Source organism: Mytilus trossulus, chromosome 9, assembly GCF_036588685.1.
Source record: "Mytilus trossulus isolate FHL-02 chromosome 9, PNRI_Mtr1.1.1.hap1, whole genome shotgun sequence".
NCBI lineage: Eukaryota > Metazoa > Mollusca > Bivalvia > Mytilida > Mytilidae > Mytilus > Mytilus trossulus.
In genome coordinates this window covers 30,522,955-30,542,020 of record NC_086381.1, presented here as the reverse complement: position 1 = coordinate 30,542,020, position 19,066 = coordinate 30,522,955, and the positions used below count along the sequence as shown (strand labels likewise).

The window sequence follows — 19,066 nt, the reverse complement described above, 5'->3', positions numbered from 1 at the left end:
CAGACCACGCTATTTAGACTTGTATAGGAGATTTAATTGGCCAAATATGCAGCAGATGGTTGTAAAGGTGAGATATGAACACGGAAACACTTTAAATAAATAACGCAAATCGTTGCACGTAAATTAAAAATCGTGAAAAACGAAGCAGTGTGCACGAGAAATTAATAAAATTAATTGTAAAGATTTATGATGAAAAACGTTTTAGAAGTTATTACGTTCTTTGGAATCCTGCAGTCATTATTAATTGGTGACATGAAGATCTTATATCGTCCGTTAGTTGCATCTGATTAAAAAAAAGTATTCATAGTATTCATAGTTAAAACAATCTCTGGACTAACTTTGAATTTAGTCCTGGTTTACTTTTTAATCGAGTCACCGTGACGAGCAATTATTGTACCAATACGATTGAAACACGGACAATAAATAAGAGGAAACACGAAACACGCACGTTGAACCAAGGATTTGTATAGTTAGATAGTTCTAACTATACAAATCCTTGGTTGAACCAAACACGAGAAAACGAGAAATAGAATGTCAAAACACGAAAACGATGCGCTAAAATAACCCTTGCAGCATATGGTGTCTCATTTCATTTGTTTTCTCACTTTGTCAATCTTATTTTTTAGAAAATAGTAAATAAGATAAATATTGTTCTTAGCAATTTGGTTAACATTCCTAAGGGGGCTCAACAGAGCTTTTATCCTGGACCAATAATTGTAAAGATGACAGCCTTATATCTTAGTGCAAACCAAATTTTGATGTCTTAATTTCTACTTTAGATTCTGAATCACTGAATTTTATTGAAGGTTTAAAAATTGATAAAATGTAGCATACTCTCACAAATTTCGAGTTTTGACAGTTATGGAAAAGATATATAACAAAAAAAACAAACATGTCAGAGTATTCTTTTATGAGAATTTTTTTTTTTTTGCTTTTGGCATCAGTACATTATCTATCACTTAGATCTTGATACTCATATCAGGAAAGTATGCAGAAAGGCATCTCAGCAACTAGATATTCTAAAATGTTCGGGATCTTATTTGAACAAGCTAAATATATATATTTAAAGTTAACCACATTCCGTACATTTATTTGGAACGATTTCAATTTTTGCCATTTGACATGGCATTTTTGTATTGGGATTTTTTTTTCAATTTAGATATTATACAAAAGTACAATCCCTGAAAGTCTGAGCACAAGAATAAGTACAAGATCAACGGGAAAATGAACAAATTGTCGGCGACTAGTAAATTTCTTTATTAGCAATTAGTTGTATATTTTCCTTTTCATTTCGTCTTCCGATTCATACAACCGAACAATTACGCGTAAAAATAGTTTACTGTCTTTTTCTTTTTATTTCATATTCACAAACAAAAAATATATTTCTAAGACACAATTACCGATAAAAAAAATCATATATATGATTTCATCAGCTCGAATATTACTGAGCTCGTCGTAGCGATTTCACTTGATAAGTTTGCTGATAAAGCATGTCATGAAAAACAAGAATTGTACAAACCCGATAAAAAATTCGGTAGCGGTTAAATTCGTGAAAAATGAACGGGATTAATTGTAATTACGACATAAGGAACAAATCCGATATAATATGTGAAACGGTTAACCAACTTGTGATGGCGTCCGTAAAAGTACAAAGGGATGATTTCATCTTCACCATTTGGAACTCTTGGTTTAATAGCTTCCTTGTGAGCAGCAATCCTCTATCCAGGAAATCATGCTAGGAAATACAAGCCGGAAATACTCCGTATGCAGGCGCTGCTGGAATGTTGATTCATTGAAATGGAAAGTTCACAATTTGGAAGCTGAAATTCATCTCTTTTGTCGTAATGGTTTGTTTTCAACCGACCCTCATTGTTAACTTCTAGATGTAAGTCAAGATGTGAGGCAGAATTGACTGTATCTGTTGAACCATTTATCTGTAGTTAGATCTGATGGGATAGATGCGTTCAACAAGTTACATAGTCACTAAATTTAGTTAGAGAATATCATCTATATCGCGGAAAGTAAAGTTAAAGGATATTGCTAACTTTTTGTTTCTTTCTTCCTAAAAAGTTCATGTAAGAAGGCAGCCTCATAAGAATTGAGAGAGAAAAAAACAAGTCAGCAAGAAGAGGGACACAATTGGTTCCCATCGGAATGCAGATATTTTTTTTTAAAACACGTCCTCTAAACGTAAGTAATTCTTTACAAAGTAGAATTTATCCCTCCCTTAAACAATATACTTGTATCTACGTTGGCCATTATTTTTTTTATGGAATAAAACGATACTAACTCTTTCAATGTGTCCGAAAATCTTACTAAGTCGGACACTGATAAAACACAAAGTTGTTGGAGAGAAGTTTCAACATGATTTTCAGCGGTAAATTAGGACAAAAATTGGCATCCTTTTTCGAAAATGACTCGAGAATTTGGTATTCGAATATCTGCGAGTATCTTTCTCTTTAATTTTCTCAATGTTGATTTCCGATCTTTTTTTTACATTATTCGGCTGAAATAAATTGGATTCTTTCAAGATAATTCGAAATTAAAAAAAGCAAACAGAAAAAGTCGTATGTTTTGACTTAAATGAACGATCTTTGCGAGATAACAACACTTAGTTATTAGATTAATTGTGCATTTTTAATCTTTGCATCGTGTATTCAATTTCATCTATGTACAGGCATTTATCGCTCGTTTTGTTGACTATTCTATAGTTTAGTATACGTTAAACACTTAAAATTAGTATTAAAACACTTTAACAGGAAGAATGTGAGAAACACAAATAAAAAACTAAAATATACACGGACGATAATAAACAAAAAGGTACAATTTTCTTTTGGTAGTCATACCAATGATGTTACCTGTTTTTTATTCGGATTTGAAGGAGCATTAGCTGTCAGGCAAATTCATATTCACTGATTTAACTAAAATTCTCATATTTGATTTATAACATACTTAAAGTATACCATAATTACAATAAATTTGAAATAAACAATTGGAAATACAAGGGCCCGATAATATGTATCAGTATTTGGTGTGTATTTCAATCTAGGCGCCCTCTAATTAGCCATCGAGGTGACCCAAGAAGACTGCCGACGGTCACATAACCCGATACAAACATAAACATAGCTATTATCAGATAGCGATCTCATGCAATTGGACTTTTCTATGTCTGTTTGATTTCATGTTAAAGGTAAAAATAATTCAACATCGTTTTAACATGTATGTTACAGGACATTTCAGTCAGTATGTAGCTAATGGTAATATCTTTGGTTAGCTTGCTTTTTAGCTGAACCGTGAAGTCATTGTTAGGTAAGGTAAACTTCCCTCCTTTAATAGTAGACTAGCCAAACAGATAAAAAAATCTATCTATCTGTAGGACTAAGCTACTATTAAAGGAGGGAAGTTTACCTTACCTAACAATGACTTCACGGTTCAGCTAACAAGCAAGCTAACCAAAGATATTATCATTAGCTACAAACTGACTGAAATGTGCTGTAAAGGATGATGTTTGATGATCGAATCAGTTAATGAAGAGATCCACCTTCGTTTCACTTTCAATGTTGAGATTTTTTCTTTCTTTTTATGGCTGGACACTTCTTCTTCTTCTTTAAGTCTTCCATCTCAATAAAAGATGATTCATATACGTATGCATGTGTAAAATTTTATTATGTGTAACCAATTTGTAGCTGTTGGGTTGAATTGAATGTCACATGCAGTCTGAATAAAAGTTCAATGATATATACAGAAAATGACTGTAATCTATTCATGCTGAGTTTGCATTTTTACATGCTATTAACTTTAGTTCCTAGCTTATCATGCTTATAAACTACTGATTGCTACTGTGCTAGATTAAAGTTGGTCTTTATTTTGTATTATATGAAAACCATTTTGCAAATAAAATAAAAAATAAAATACATGCAGGAATGATACCAGCGAAATTAACAACATACAAGTACAAAAATTAAAGATAAGTATATATACAAAGTCAAATTTTCTGAATGATAAGAGACGCATATTTTATTTCAACAATAAGTGAAGGTATTATTCTACCATGTTAACAAGCTATTGAAACAAGCACGATTATAAAAGTATGTGGTATATGGTTGATATTGAAACAGCTATCCACCAATATTTAAATGAAGTGGACGAAAGACACGAATTTTTCGGAGTTAAGTATGCATCCATTTTCGCTGAACTAGTATACAGTGTTTTCAGGGTCTAGCTGAAGCCCACCTCCGTCACGGTGTGGAACGGTGCCAAAGGAACATCACCCTCCAAAAAAGGAAAATAAAACAATAGGGAAGAAAAATCGTCCATTTTGTCGTAAATTTTTGCGTAGAGTTTCTGGTGTAATACTGAAATATCTAAATTTAAGAAAAGGCAGTTTGTTTCTATTATATATATAAATTAAGGTCCTTCGGATAAATTTCAGCAGAACATTTAGAGAATTTTAGATTATTTTACGAAAAAATACCATCCAGATAACGGTAAGTATCAGTTTTACCATAAACTGTGATTCGTAACAGTAAATGAACATGTCTGTTATTTTAGGGGCACACTTGGTGCCCACAGGAATTCCGAAATCATGTCGCAAAACTTTATTGCCGAAACGTATACGTAAATGTTGTTAAAAAGAAAATTTGGTGCTTTAATCATCTCATCACCACCTTTCCCAGTAAACTATACATCTATCATATGTATACCTTTCTTGATAGAGAAAACGGCTTCTAAGATTTGCAGCAAATAAATTTGCAACCAGATTTGCCAAATGACCATTTAATCAAATAGTAAAACTTTTTGCTCAGATTGTGTTGAAGTGTAGTAAAAAGAATGGAAAAGTCGAAACTGTCAAAATAATCAAATGGACGGCCACCAAAACGCGGCATGCTTATTGATGCATGCATTGTTTATTATTGTTATGTCATGGGTATCTGTGTAAAGCGCAATAGAGCTTATTCATATTCACGTTTGTATACTATACCGACTCTAATTAAACTCATAATTAAATTATAATATTCAGATTTAATTAGATTTTTTACAGTTTTGTGGTGCTTACTATGTGTTATGGGTAAACAGATATACCTGGTACGATGTCCTTGTCCGATCTCTTCTGCATTTTGCGGATCTCTTTATAAGCATAGCCTCTACATTAAAACGATTTATAACTTTTAAGAACGAAAATAATAAATCCTTTTTGTTATTCTATATTGAATTATTTTATGCAAAGTATGTGTATATTTGAAATTTATGGGTTATAAAAGTTTCATTGTTTTGGGTTCGTGTGTGTTTACTAAGAAACAAGATGGCCGATTCCAAAACATAACCGAAATCCATGACCAGAAAGGGTCAACCAAAGAACAAATCACCTTGATTTCGAAACATTTTTTCGATTATATAGTGTTCCTTAACATGTAATTATATATTTATCATAAATGGAAAAAAATGTGCAACTTGTAGGTCGTGCACCTGTCTGACATTCCAATGCCTAAACTTGCATACTTTGGCTTGTTACAACTTATACAAGTCGGCTTTCCCATTAGAACCATATCTTTATCATGTATTTGTTAGAGGTTACTATAGGTTAGAAATTTATCCTCTAACATGCCAAGTTTCATTTACACTGTTGACTTGTAGTTGTAACAGGACATCAAATGACTCAAAATAAATTTGGTACCTCTCCGTAAGTTTTACCCTTGTCCGTCTGTAGGTCCCAAAGTTGGTTTCTGATCTCTAATTTAAGTTTGCCTCAACCAAATGTTATGAAACTTATACACAATGTGTATTACCACCAAATACAGATCAGATTTAAATTCTTTTAAAGTTCTAGAGTTATGCCCCTTTACAAATAGAAAAATTGCTAAATTTTTCGTTTCCAATCTCTTTCTTTAGTTTGCCTCAACCAAATGTTATAAAACTTGGATATACAGATCAAGTATGAATTTTGGTGCTGTCACTTTTACTGTTCTAGAGTTATGATAATAAGGGATTCTACACTTCAAGAGGATTTTCCAACTGAAGTGGTTCATCTGGTAAAGGTGGATTATACAGAATAGGTAACTGGTATGCCCTAATTTGCTGAAAAATTTCAAAAATATCAATCAAGTAATTTTTTGTTTAAATTGGAGTTATCTTACTTTGTCAATGATTGTAGTTGAACAATCATTGCTTTTAAATCTAATTTGAAAATTGAAGTTATCTTTCTTTGTCCAGAATAGTAGTTGAATCAACTTAAACCAATGCATTATACAATGCAATGTTCAATTTTTCTACCAACTAATAAATTAAAGCAATCTTTACCATTCAGTGCTTTGATTACCATTCTATGGTTATGCCCCTTTACATGTTTACAAATGGAAAAATTGCTGAATTAGTTTGTTTCTGTTCTCTTAACTTAAGTTTGTCTCAACTTAATATAATGAAATGTATATATATATATATATTGCTTATTACCACTAAACTCTGTTTGAGTTCAAATTTTGGCAGCTTCACTTTAACAGTTCTTGAGTTATAAATGTCCCTTGATAACATTATCTTTTCAATAGAAAATGTAAAATACTTCCAATTAAGATATATTTATAATACATGTAATGGCATTGATTATATCTTATAGTATTATAATGTATGTTTGTCATGTATATGTTGTAATTGTTCGATATAAAAAAATCAAAAGTTTAAAAAAAAACCAACAGTAAATGAAATAAAAAATTTAAATTTCTCCAAAACAGCACATAAGTTAAACCCCTTTCCCATGTCAAACCTGGTAGTATAATTAACGCACATATATATATATTTTTAGCATATTTTTGTACTTCACGTCACTATAATAATCTGTTAGATTTTTAAATATTACCTTTTACAGTAATGATAGTATTTATTCAATTCTGACAATTCAGTACAAAAACTTATTTAAAGTGGATATTCAATAAACTACATGAACACAAGCTCTAGTGAGTTTTTCAAATCTCCTGAATAACAAAGTATATATACAATACATGTACAGTAGCATTGGTTTGAATCCCAGTGAGAGGAAGAAGAAAAAGTTTGCGAAAGCAAATTTACAGATCTAACATTGTTAGGTTGATGTTGGGTTGATGTTAAGATGAGCTTTATATACATAACTGCTGGTGATCCGATGGATAAATCTGTTGTAGAATTGTGACTGGCTCAGACATACTTATAAATACATAACATGTACATACATACACAAGTCATTTAAACAACACAATTTTAAACAAGTATAGTAAGATGCTATAGATGACATATAAAAGTTAATAGCATACATTGTTTTCTCCACTTTCTAAGCTCAACCACTTACAAGTGACTAAGTATTTAATTCATTTTCTAAGGGAAACAATCACAAAGTTTGCAAAATATTATATAGATCTTAAAACATTGCACAAGTTAAGAATAATAATCACAAAGTTTATAGCCACACAAAAATAAAAAATAAAAGAAGCATGACATAAAGCACTAGACACATGCTCTGAACTGACATGAGCTGTTATTTGTATCCCATGTTTGTACCAATTTTTTGGTGAAAGGATGTTTCCATTCAATAATGGTTTGGCAGCTCATTCCGGATTTGTGCAGCATTAACCCGAAACCATCTTAAACTATACCTGCAACCTGGTAGTTCTGACTCTTGGGAGTACTGCTGTTTCCTGTAATCTTAAATCGTACTTATTAATTTTAAAGTTAAGTCATGATAGTAAAAAATCCATAGTGCAAACTAAAAAGCAACTAAGGTCACTCTACTGCCTTCAACAATGAGACACACCCATTCTGTATCAATGGTTTAAAAATAAAGACAGATATTTATACAACAATTTTGTTTTAGACAATGTTAGAAGAAATATCTATAACATGTCAAATAAGTCAAAGATCTGAAATAATGTGAAGTTATAGACTTAAACTTCATGGTTGAAAATAAATAATTTTCAATCGTAAATATTTTGTTCCATAAATTTTATTTATTTCATAAAAAGTTTTCTTCATTTTTTCCAGATCTAAAACTTCATGAATACACTCCTGCTCATGTATGTGACAAAATGGAAGAAGCAGGTTCTGAAAATTTAAACCCAGAAGAAGTTCGTAAACGGCGTCTAGCTTATTTTCAGTCAATATCAGATAAGGATAAACCAGCAGTAGCTAAAGTAGAATCTACTCCTTCAAAGGGTCATGCACCACAAAATCAAATAGAATCTGCAGACAAAAACGTAAGCAAGGAACAAGTTCAATTTACTTCACAAAACAAACATAGAGCAGATAATGGTAGAACTGATGATGTTCCAAAGCTACAACTTAGTCATCAATCTAATGGCCAAGTTGGAGATGGGTATGATGAGACTGTGGAACGCTTGCTTCAGCTCTCTAAAAAAGAAATGGCAGAAAAATATACCAACAGAAAAGACAGTCCTAAAGGGGAGTTAACTCCTAAACAACCAGAAACTAATCATGCCAAAGTCAGTAATTCAGGATGGAGTCCTAGTCAGTTAAGCAGTAAGGAAGAATATAGAAATCTTAGTAAACAAAATAAACCTCAAAATTTTAGACATTTTCAACCACAACCTGCAAATGACTTACATGTTGAAGAAATATTTAGTGAAAGGAACAATTCATTTCGTCCAAAACATAATCCACAAATGGCTAATTCTCTAAGGGAATCACATGAAAACAGTGCACATATATTTCAAAAGTCTATGGATGTAAACCAAGTAGAAGAGCTTGGACTCTCAACCCATAGACCTGAGGATACTCAGAAAAGTAAAGAATTACACGAAAGGTCACCAAGAGCTTTAAATGAATCAATGTCAGAAGAGCTGAAGTATGCTCTCGGTGAGAAAAAATATAAAGAATTCTTGGAGAAATCTATGAAAGACATTGATGCTCTATATGGAGAAAACATCAAATCTAAAACCAAGGGGGGTAAATTTGAAAAAGGGGGAACAAAAGATATAAATGTTAGAAGAGATCAATATGATAAAGTAACTAATTCATTAATGGGGCTACAGATGAATGAAACTGGACTTACACCAAACAATGATTCAAGTAAGAGTACAGACAGACTACTTAATCGTCCCAAAAATGAACCAGTCACCATTTACCAGGGTAAGAGAGGATTTGACAAGGATGAAGGAGTAGGACAAAATATGAGTAGAAGCAAAAGCATTGATGAATCACAGAGTGTTTCAAGTAAAAATTTTGCATTTTCAGCAGATGAAATTTATAGTCAAGCTTATCAGCCTAACACATTAGAATCTGTTCCAATACCTGTAAGCGGAGGACTGGGACATGGTCATTCTCTTCAACAACAGCCTTTTTCTGGTATGTCTGGAGTTGGACACAGCCATTCAACACCTCATGGGTTTCAGCCACATCCTGGTTTATACCATAGTCATTCTTATGAAGGACCCATGGTACAGAGTCCATACAGTCATTACCCACAGGAACATTTCACGGCTAACAGTCCCCCGGGATATTTTGTTCAACACCCCTATGGATCCCCAGAATCTTATCCACATGGACATCCAACTATGAGAACATCAAGAATGATGTCACACTCCCCTAACCAGAAGGGAGATAACCAGATGCCACCTAATTCAATGATGTCATATTATCCACATCCACATTATGATGATAGCCCAGGTCGTCAGATTTCAGCACGTAACATACATTCAATGGATCCACAAGAGATTCATAAATTTAGACAGCAACATCCACAGATGTTTCCACATCCACCTGAGGAATATCATTTTGATTCAGAAATGAAGCCTCATCCACCCTCCGTAAAACAGAGTCAGAGTTCACCTTACTTTCATCCATCAATGGTTAGAGTTCAGCAGCATCCACCAGAGTCTCCTCCAAGTTATCGACCAGGTCCACATGGATCTTCACAACGACCTGGTCCCCATGGTGATATGTCAGGTTTCCAGGATTATCTCCACCTGATGCCAAAGGGTATTCCCTATCCACCTCCACCTACAGACATTGAACTACAGACCTACTTTCAGTATGTAGGCAGTCAAGGATATCCTATACCATACCAGACAGTCATGCCACCAGACTCACCAAGAGATGATCAAGGTATTAGTCTTTAAACAGATTTCAATGGGATTAATTTAAAGTCTTCAATTTTGGGGGTTCTAACCTTGTATTACTATTTTAGATATTGGCTCCCATTTTAAATTGACATATATTGTTTTCAAAAGAGTTCAAAATTAAACTTTGTTTGATTTTCTCAAAAACTTAATAAGTGTGACTGTATGATGTGATAAATCTTATTGTGCATTTGGATTTTTTATTTTGGGTCTAACTAAAATTAAATTATTGATGTTTTTTTATGTGCTGAATCTAACCATGGAATTCAGACCATCTTTAAGTTAGGTAAATTAAATGTCCCATTCAAATTTTTAAGGCCTTTGACTACATTTGTTGTGTGTCAGAAACCTATATTATGTCAAAATTTTTATCACAATCCAAATACATATCAAGCTTGGATATAGTGTCAAAATACTATACTGTAGTAGTATCAGGCTACACTCAGTGAAGCATTTGATTTAAAACAAAATAAGCATAAATTTTACAATATTTCACCCTATGTGTGATGCATTATAACAGTGGTCTGACTTTTTATGTACACATTTAGATTACAGAATATCTATGTATAGGCCTTTTGGTAAGTAATTTTGTAAAATGCATGTCCTGTTTTCAAGATTAGATAGACTGTTAATGCTGGTGCCTGCTACACTGAAATTCACCAAAAAAAAAATAATCTTCAATTTCCAATTCTGCATGAATTAGTTTAGATTTGAATAAACAGTGTGAAATAACATTTAATACATGTTTTTCCTTTTTTTATTTACCTCAGTCATTTATACAAGATTTGTATTGAAATTGTCAGATTTTTTTAAAAACTAACATTCATACAAGTTTTTGTCTTGCCTGCAGTAAAGGTTGCAGAAGGCAAGATATAGACAGTTGTTAAGTTTTATATTAAGTCACTTTCATAACACAGTGATCACAAGATAAGTGATAATTTCTTTAAAGTTGCAATACTATCAGTACATATTAGTTTGACTATTTCTAGGCTCAGCAGCAAGGTCTAGCAACATTGGGTTATAATTAACAACAATGTTGCTGTCCATCATGTTGTCTTTTTCTGAATTTTCTGCTGACAGGCAAGACATTTCTCTGTGTCAACAATTTACTATTTTGTTATTTGCCCATCTTCTCATCATCACTGCCCATTCTGTCATGACACCTGATTTGTTTAATTTATCTTTGACAGCATCAGACTTTAAATATTAAACATTTACATGAATTTTTTTTTATTCAGTATTGGTAATTTTGTTTGATAAACATTAAGCAAACAACATTCAAACTCTTGATTTCCCCATTTACTTATTTCTCAAAGTTGTCCACTCTTTCAAGTTCACTTGTACGAAATTTGAGTGTTTTTACTCATCACTTTTAGTGTGTCATCTATTTATCATATGTGCAATTAAGACCCTGTTGCCACTGCCTAGCTAGAAGGATGCATCTTGCTATTTTTCAATCCTTTTCTCTCCCGTTTTATTTCATTTCTAGTGCTGTAAGGTGAACATTCTAGATCCTATCCATGCTTTTGTCAAGCAATTTATTAATACATGTTCTGTATACACATTGATATAACAAAGTGATATGTATAACATGAATACTTGGAAAGAAAACAAAAAAAATTAAGATTACAAAATTTGCAAAAATGAGTGCATGGCGTATGAATTCTGTTATGCTCCTTTTGAAATATGGCTTAATAAACAATGATTTGCCTAATACAATACAATGATTAATTTTAAGTTCACTTAGCAAACGAAAACAATCTTGCTTGTATCTTAACTTCCTGAATATTGTTTTTGCATAGTAATAGCTATAGCATTTGACCTATATAATGCATATGTTATAAAATTACTGACAGTAATTTTGTTCTTTTTATTATCATGCTTATGGTGAGAAAAGTGCCTTGAATTCAGTTTTATTGCTTTTAATTTGTATTGTTTTCCTAATTCAAATTTGTCATTTCTGTAATATGTGAGCATGTTATATTAACTAGGTACGATGGTTCCTCATCCTCCTGCTGAGAAGAAAGAGACTAAGTCAGGTTCTAGTACCTTTAGGAGGAGAGATATGGACAGTAGTCGTGATAAACCTGTCCATGAGAGTAGTCAGGATTGGCAGCAGCATGAAGGTAGTCCACAAAAAGATGATGTGAAAAAATCCATTGATGATAGACCAGATGAATTAAGTAGTTCACAAAGACATATAGAGGGCATTAGACAATTTCATGAACAAAGGTAAAAAAGGAAAGGGAGCAATTGAAAAATGTATATAGACATGCAAACACCATCGTTACAAATAAAAACAATGAAAAGACATACAATGATAACAAAACATTAAATAGAAAAAGAAAAATTCAACAACACAAACTTTACCTAAAGCCAGGGATGAACTCAAGTTTATCTGTAGAGAACAAAACATTGGCATTGACAAAGACGAATAATGTTATTTTAGTCATAAAATGGTCATTTATATGAACTTTCATAAGTAATTATTGTCAATTAGTTCCCCACACATACATCAATATACAGTACTCTGTTATGCATGTGTCTATGCATATAGTCAAACTGAAACCATTCTGAGTCTATACAAGTTAAGGAAAAATTAATGGTAAATAGAAACAACACCAAATTCTGCAAATTACAAAAAATATACTACCACTGTCAAAGTTCCTGACATGTCTGTGATAAAGTCCATATATATATATTTTGTGCAAATAGACTTTTTTCTGTTAACTGTTGAACGAACAATTATTATTGATTTTCACCAAATGATAAAAAAAACTCTAGAATATAAATCTGTACTTGTCATTCATGCTTGTAGGAGACAACAGCAAGAAAATGAGATGTTGGAAAAACAAAGAACTTTTGCCAAGGAATCCATTGATAGGTACTTCACTTCCCTTGAGCACCATTCTAATAAACAGCAGGGTCAAGACTTCAGTGACAAACCCATGGAAATATTACGGGAAAGTTTGACAGATGTACAGACATTAGTTAATTCTGAAGCTACAGGGGTAACATTAAATGCAGGTGGAATTACTGAAAGGATGGATGAATTAGGAATAGATTTGTCATATTTAAAACAAAAAGATCAGGACAATACAGAAAATACATACAAAAATAAGGGAGATAATACCAAAACTAGGACTGTTATTGTTTGCCCAGAATGTGGAGAAGTAAACAAACCTTATATGACTTGGTGCTCAGAATGTAGTGAAGTACTGATAGGTGTAGAACCAGTCAAAGTCAAACCCAAACGAAAAGGTGGGCGTGGCAAAAAATCTGGGGAAAACAGTGATAAAAATTATGTTCTGTATAAAAGTGTTACATTTGATGAGCCTAAAAATTCTGAATTAGATCAAAATGCAAGTGATAATGAACAGGAAGTGAAAGAAGTGGAACCGTCTCATTCCAAATTATCTCCAACTAAATCAGAGGGCAGAGATAGTGGAAGGCCATCAAGTGATGATTTAGATTTAACTAGAACAGAAAATGAAATTGATGAAATATGTCAAAGTTTGAGTGATCCAGTAATAAAAGGTTTTATAAAGGCTTATTTTAATAAAAAGAGGCAGGAAGTATCAAAGAAAACTGATGATGAAGAAGTTATAGATTCAGAGAACAGACATGTTTCTGAAGAAAGAAGTACCAAAAGAACCTCAAGTACTGACAAAATTGATAGTGAAGACGAAAAAGTTGTGGAGGAAAATCAACATGAGAGGCATCAATTTCGACATGTTGCCCACAATGAATTCAGTGAAAACCAGTTTAATAAGGAAGTTAGTAATGGATTTCATAGTGATGATATAGATAACAGTAAACAAATGGAAAATGATTATTTTCATCCCATTCAGAGTCTGCAAGATCCAGATCATCATCTACATAATGAAGAGGTCTGGTTACATGAACAAAGGTCCCCTAGATATGATGCTCCAATGGGAAGGAAACACATGCCTATAGATATAGAAGTTTTTACTTTAGAAGAAAGCCGTCAGGGTAAAGTAACTCAAAGAGACCCACTTGTTCCTTCTTTAAACCTTGCAAACAGTAGTGATGAGGACGAAAATGGTATGAAAAAGAAACCATTTGTTCCACTTAGCATGTCAGCAGAGAGTGAAGACTGGAATGATTTTTTTACGAATGGAAACAATTTTGAGATTCCACAAGAAGAACCAATACTTGAAAGTCCTAACACAGTTGATGATGAATCAATACCATTTCTAGAACGATTACTTGAACATCAGCCGAAAATGTCTAAAAAGCCACCAAGTTCAAGTGCAAAGACTCGTAAATCAAACCCAAATGTTAAAAGTGTTGTAAAGGAATCTATAGACACTCCATGTAGGCAAAGAAAATGGGCAAAGTCTAGTACTGCCTGGAATTCCTTTAACCCAAGGGAGTTGAGCACAAAACCAAGTGTCAACAAAACTAGGCCAATTAGCGCTGGCAATAAACGACCCACAAGTGGTGGAACACGACCGGCTGCTAATGGAGGAACCCGCCCTGCTTCAGCATCTAACAGTGGTGTTCCAAGAAGATCTGGCAGTATTCCAAACCTAGCTTTACAAAGTATGGAAGATGACACACCTGGAAGGAAAAAAGTATCAAAATTCAACCGTCCTGTCAGTGTTGATCTGTCTACAACCAGGTAAGCTATTTCATCTGTTATTTTAAAGTTAACTCAATGGTCCTTCTTGAAGTATTTGAATAAAAGGCAAAGGTTTATATCAAGGAGACAGCAACCTAATCACAACAAAGAAAAAAAAGGCATCAAATGGTCAACATGCTGTCTATAAATAGACAGGTGTCTTTATATAGAATAGGTAAAGCTCTTGATGTCCCAGTCTAAAAAAATGTGAGCAAATTCAACTGAGACTTTCAAAGATCTGCCATAATTACCAAATCTCCAAATTATTCTTACTGTATTGATCTATGTAATTACTGGGGAAAAAAATTATCAGTTAAGACGTCATTGGCTGTATGGTGACCTATTTCTGTACCATTTGATCAGGGATTTTCCATTCTGAATTTTCCCCAGAGTTCAGTGTTTTTGTGATTTTACTTTTTGGTCTATTCATGTGGAGACTTCATCTCATTGGAAATTATACCACATCTTCTTATTTTTAAATTATCCACCTTACAATTGTCTATCAAGGTGAATAATATAAACTATATTTTACAGATCAGAAGAATCAAGAGGGGATGTTACTCCAGATCTTCCCGTCAGTCTTCCTGTCAGAAGGACAGAAGTGGCAAGTCAAGCTTTTGCAGTAAAGAGAAATGAAGTCCCCACTTCACAGCCCCTGATTAGGAAAAAAGAGGCCCCTAGTACTTCATCTAAAGTAGAAACCAAAAACAAAGAGAGTCCTAAGTCACTACCTTATGTAATAGATCATCGACTTCCTGCTGAAGAAATAGAACCAGTTAAAGGTATGGTATTTCAAACCTTATTTTGACAAACAAACTTATGGCCAACCGATACATTTAATATAGATAAATGATGCATTAAGTCTTCATCACTACCATGGTCATTTATTGTCATACAGATTAAGTTTATTATACATTTTGTACATTACATATAAATATATAATAAATAATAAACAAGAATATCAAATAGGAAAGTAAGAGTGGAATTTGGCAATGAAAATGAAAGGACTTCATGAGAATACAAATTTAAAGAAGGAAAATTCTGTATAAAGTGAAGTCTGATACAGTATTTTATACTGCACTCGTTTCTTTTTGAGCAGTCAAAATGCGTTGACTGTATATTTCTATGTCATATACAGACACTGACCCGATATCACTTTTCCTCATGAATATTTAAATAGAAAATGCATAAATAATATTTAATTATTCATACGACCTCTTCAACCTGTTCTCGTTTCCAATGCATACAATGATTCAGGGATAGACTCAACCTTGTTTCTTTTGCAATTATGGGAAAAACATATTTCATTTGTTAGTATTTTTTGTTTGCAACCTATAAATCATTATGTTTCATGCTTATGGTTGATGTTCGTTCACCATCGAGTGTGAGTTTCAACAGGTAAATACGTACATTTCATTGTGTTGTATATTTCTCTGCGAGCATGGTATGAGGCCTTTTTATAGGGGATTTTCACTAATATTTAAATCAAATAAATAACCTTAATGCATTAAACAACAATTGAAAATGTTGTTTTAGATTGCAGTATAAAGACAATAATAGTACATTGACTTGACATATCAACGATATAAGGATTCAGCCCGAAACAGGGAAATAGCTCAGCTCAGCCTCTCATTTCCCCGTTTCTAAGCCTCATCCTTATATCGTTGATATGTCAAGTCAATGCACTATTATTGTCTATTTAACAATTAGAGCTTCAAGAGAAAGGAAAAAATAATTTTGGTTTATGTAAATACAGTTGACTATGTTATACCATGAACATTTACTCCACTTCTGGTAATGTTATTATGTGAAGCAAATTTTGCAGAAACATTCAGTTGGTACTCTATATACATGTATATATATATATGAGATATTTTTAACAGATGAACCATGAAATTAAATATTCAACGAATTACAAATTTCCTTTGTATATGTCGTGTACAAGTTGCGATTTTGTACAGGTTATAACATGTACAAAAATATTGTACATGTTATAACTTGTATAATGCAAAAATACAAGTTATAACATGTACAAAAATACTTCATACATGTTATAACCTGTACAAAATATTGCTTAAAAATGGTTTTAACTTGTACAAAATTTAAAATAAATCTTAATGAAGTAAAATATATATTTAAATTCACCAATGCATAAAAAACAACAATAAAAAGGCCAGAACGTGCCTTTTTCTGTAGAGGACAATGATGATAAAATTTCAGAAATATATGTTTCATGACTTATGTTGGCAAAATGTGTTTTCATGTAATCGTATGTTTTATGCAGTCCATTATGGCTCAAATAAGTGTGACATATTTACTTAAAGCTTGCATTCCTCAATGGCAATTACATTAGATACTAGTAACTAATTTCTTAAGAATGATTCTGATTTTTGGGAAATACTCCTCCCTCTCGATTTTATAGCATGAAAAGACTAAAACAATATCTTATATGCTTACTCTGTAAAAGCAAGAGAGAGCTGAAATAGTTTTCATTGGACCACGCTTCATTATCAATATCTTTGGATCTATACTCTTTAACATTTTTGGCCTTCAGCATGACTTATGTAAATTTATAACTCAATTTTTGTTTATAAACTATAAGAATAGATCATTGCATGAGGTTAATGTCATTTTGATGTTTTAAACATATATCCTCTACTTTGAAAAAAGTAAAAACACAAAAATACCGAACTCCGAGGAAAATTCAAAAAGGAAAATCAAAAATCAAAAGGCAAAATCAAAATTCCAAACACATCAAACGAATGGGTAACAACTGTCATATTCCTGACTTGGTACAGGCATTTTCTAATGTAGAAATGGTGGATTGAACCTGGTTTTATAGCTAGCTAAACCTCTCACTTATATGACAGTCGCATCAAATTCCATTAAATTGTCAACGATGCATGAACAAAACAAACATACTCAAAGAGTAAAAATGTCAAAAATAGGGGTACAACAGTCAATATTGTGTTATCATCTTAATATCTCTACATAAACAACAAATGTAACAAAGAAGCACAAAAAGGCATACATTAATTTAACATTCTCATTTTGCTTTTCTTATACGGCTGAATTTATCTATGTAAAGTCTACCCATAATGATAGAAGGTTTCATTACTGGTTTAAAAATGCGCGTTTGAAATTCGCACAGGTAGACATAAAAATAATTTTGTCGTATGACAGCATACATAAATGAAGACTTACGTAAAGTTGATATAACAAAAACAGACTTAACAGTAAAAGTAATAATAATAAATAAAATAATGGTGTGGTTCAAAGTATGACGGGATACATAAGAACAGTTTCACGTCAAATACGGCTGAATTTATCTATGTAAAGTCTACCCATAAATGATAGAAAGTTTTCATTACTGGTGTAAAATAGCGCGTTTGAAATTCGCACAGGTAGACATAAAAATAATTTTGTCGTATGTCGGCATACATAAATACAGACTCACGTAAAGTAGATATACCAAAGACCAGACTTAACAGTAATACTTATACCTGAAAGCGTGTATTTGTGGCCTTATGTTGTTGTCATTTAGACACATAACAGATTTCAATCCGTAATTTTATTTGTAGACACATCTATCCTGGCTATCCTCTTATGTCTTTTAGTGTCAACTAGAATGAAAGTATTTTACTATCGCCGTCAAAGTGGACACTCACAATTATAAGTCCTAAAATAAAGATATGTCCATAAGTAGTCATAAGAGGATCATAAGACATGTCATCACAACCGTGGTCCAATAAAAACTATTGCTTTTAAAGAGTAAGCATATAAGATATTGTTTTAGTCTTTGCATGCTATAAAATCGAGAGGGAGAAGTATTTCCCAAAAATCAGAATCGTTCTTAAGAAATTAGTTACTAGTATCTAATGTAATTGCCATTGAGGAATGCAATTACATGAAAACACATTTTGCCAACATAAGTCATGAAACATATATTTCTGAAATTTTATCATCATTGTCCTCTACAGAAAAAGACACGTTCTGGCCTATTTATTGTTGTTTTTTATGCATTGGTGAATTTAAATGTATATTTTACTTCATTAAGATTTATTTTAAATTTTGTACAAGTTAAACCCATTTTTAAGCAATATTTTGTACAGGTTATAACATGTATGAGGTACTTTTGTTCATGTTATAACTTGTATTTTTGCATTATACAAGTTATAACATGTACAATATTTTTGTACATGTTATAACCTGTACAAAATCGCAACTTGTACATGACATATACACACTATGTCTATGGCTAAGCCATGAAATTAAATATCTACGAACAAGTAAGTTTTCCTAAATCCAAGATAATTGATAGCAT

The 19,066-nt window shown here is 32.3% G+C and overlaps 1 protein-coding gene across 2 annotated transcripts in view; it reads left to right on the top strand.

Annotated features, from left to right (window-relative positions):
* The first annotated feature begins 5,296 nt into the window (after positions 1–5,296).
* The window catches only part of LOC134685537 (uncharacterized), a 35,083-nt gene continuing 21,313 nt past the window's right edge, over positions 5,297–19,066 (top strand). The window contains exons 1-6 of one of the 2 annotated variants that reach the window (XM_063545300.1): positions 5,297–5,411; positions 8,005–10,083; positions 10,646–10,675; positions 12,089–12,329; positions 12,916–14,742; positions 15,277–15,524. In XM_063545300.1, coding sequence (XP_063401370.1) covers positions 8,049–10,083; positions 10,646–10,675; positions 12,089–12,329; positions 12,916–14,742; positions 15,277–15,524 — 4,381 coding nt within the window. In that variant the 5' untranslated portion in view covers positions 5,297–5,411; positions 8,005–8,048. The remainder of the gene's footprint in view (positions 5,412–8,004; positions 10,084–10,645; positions 10,676–12,088; positions 12,330–12,915; positions 14,743–15,276; positions 15,525–19,066) is intronic. The other variant, XM_063545301.1, reaches the window with a different exon arrangement.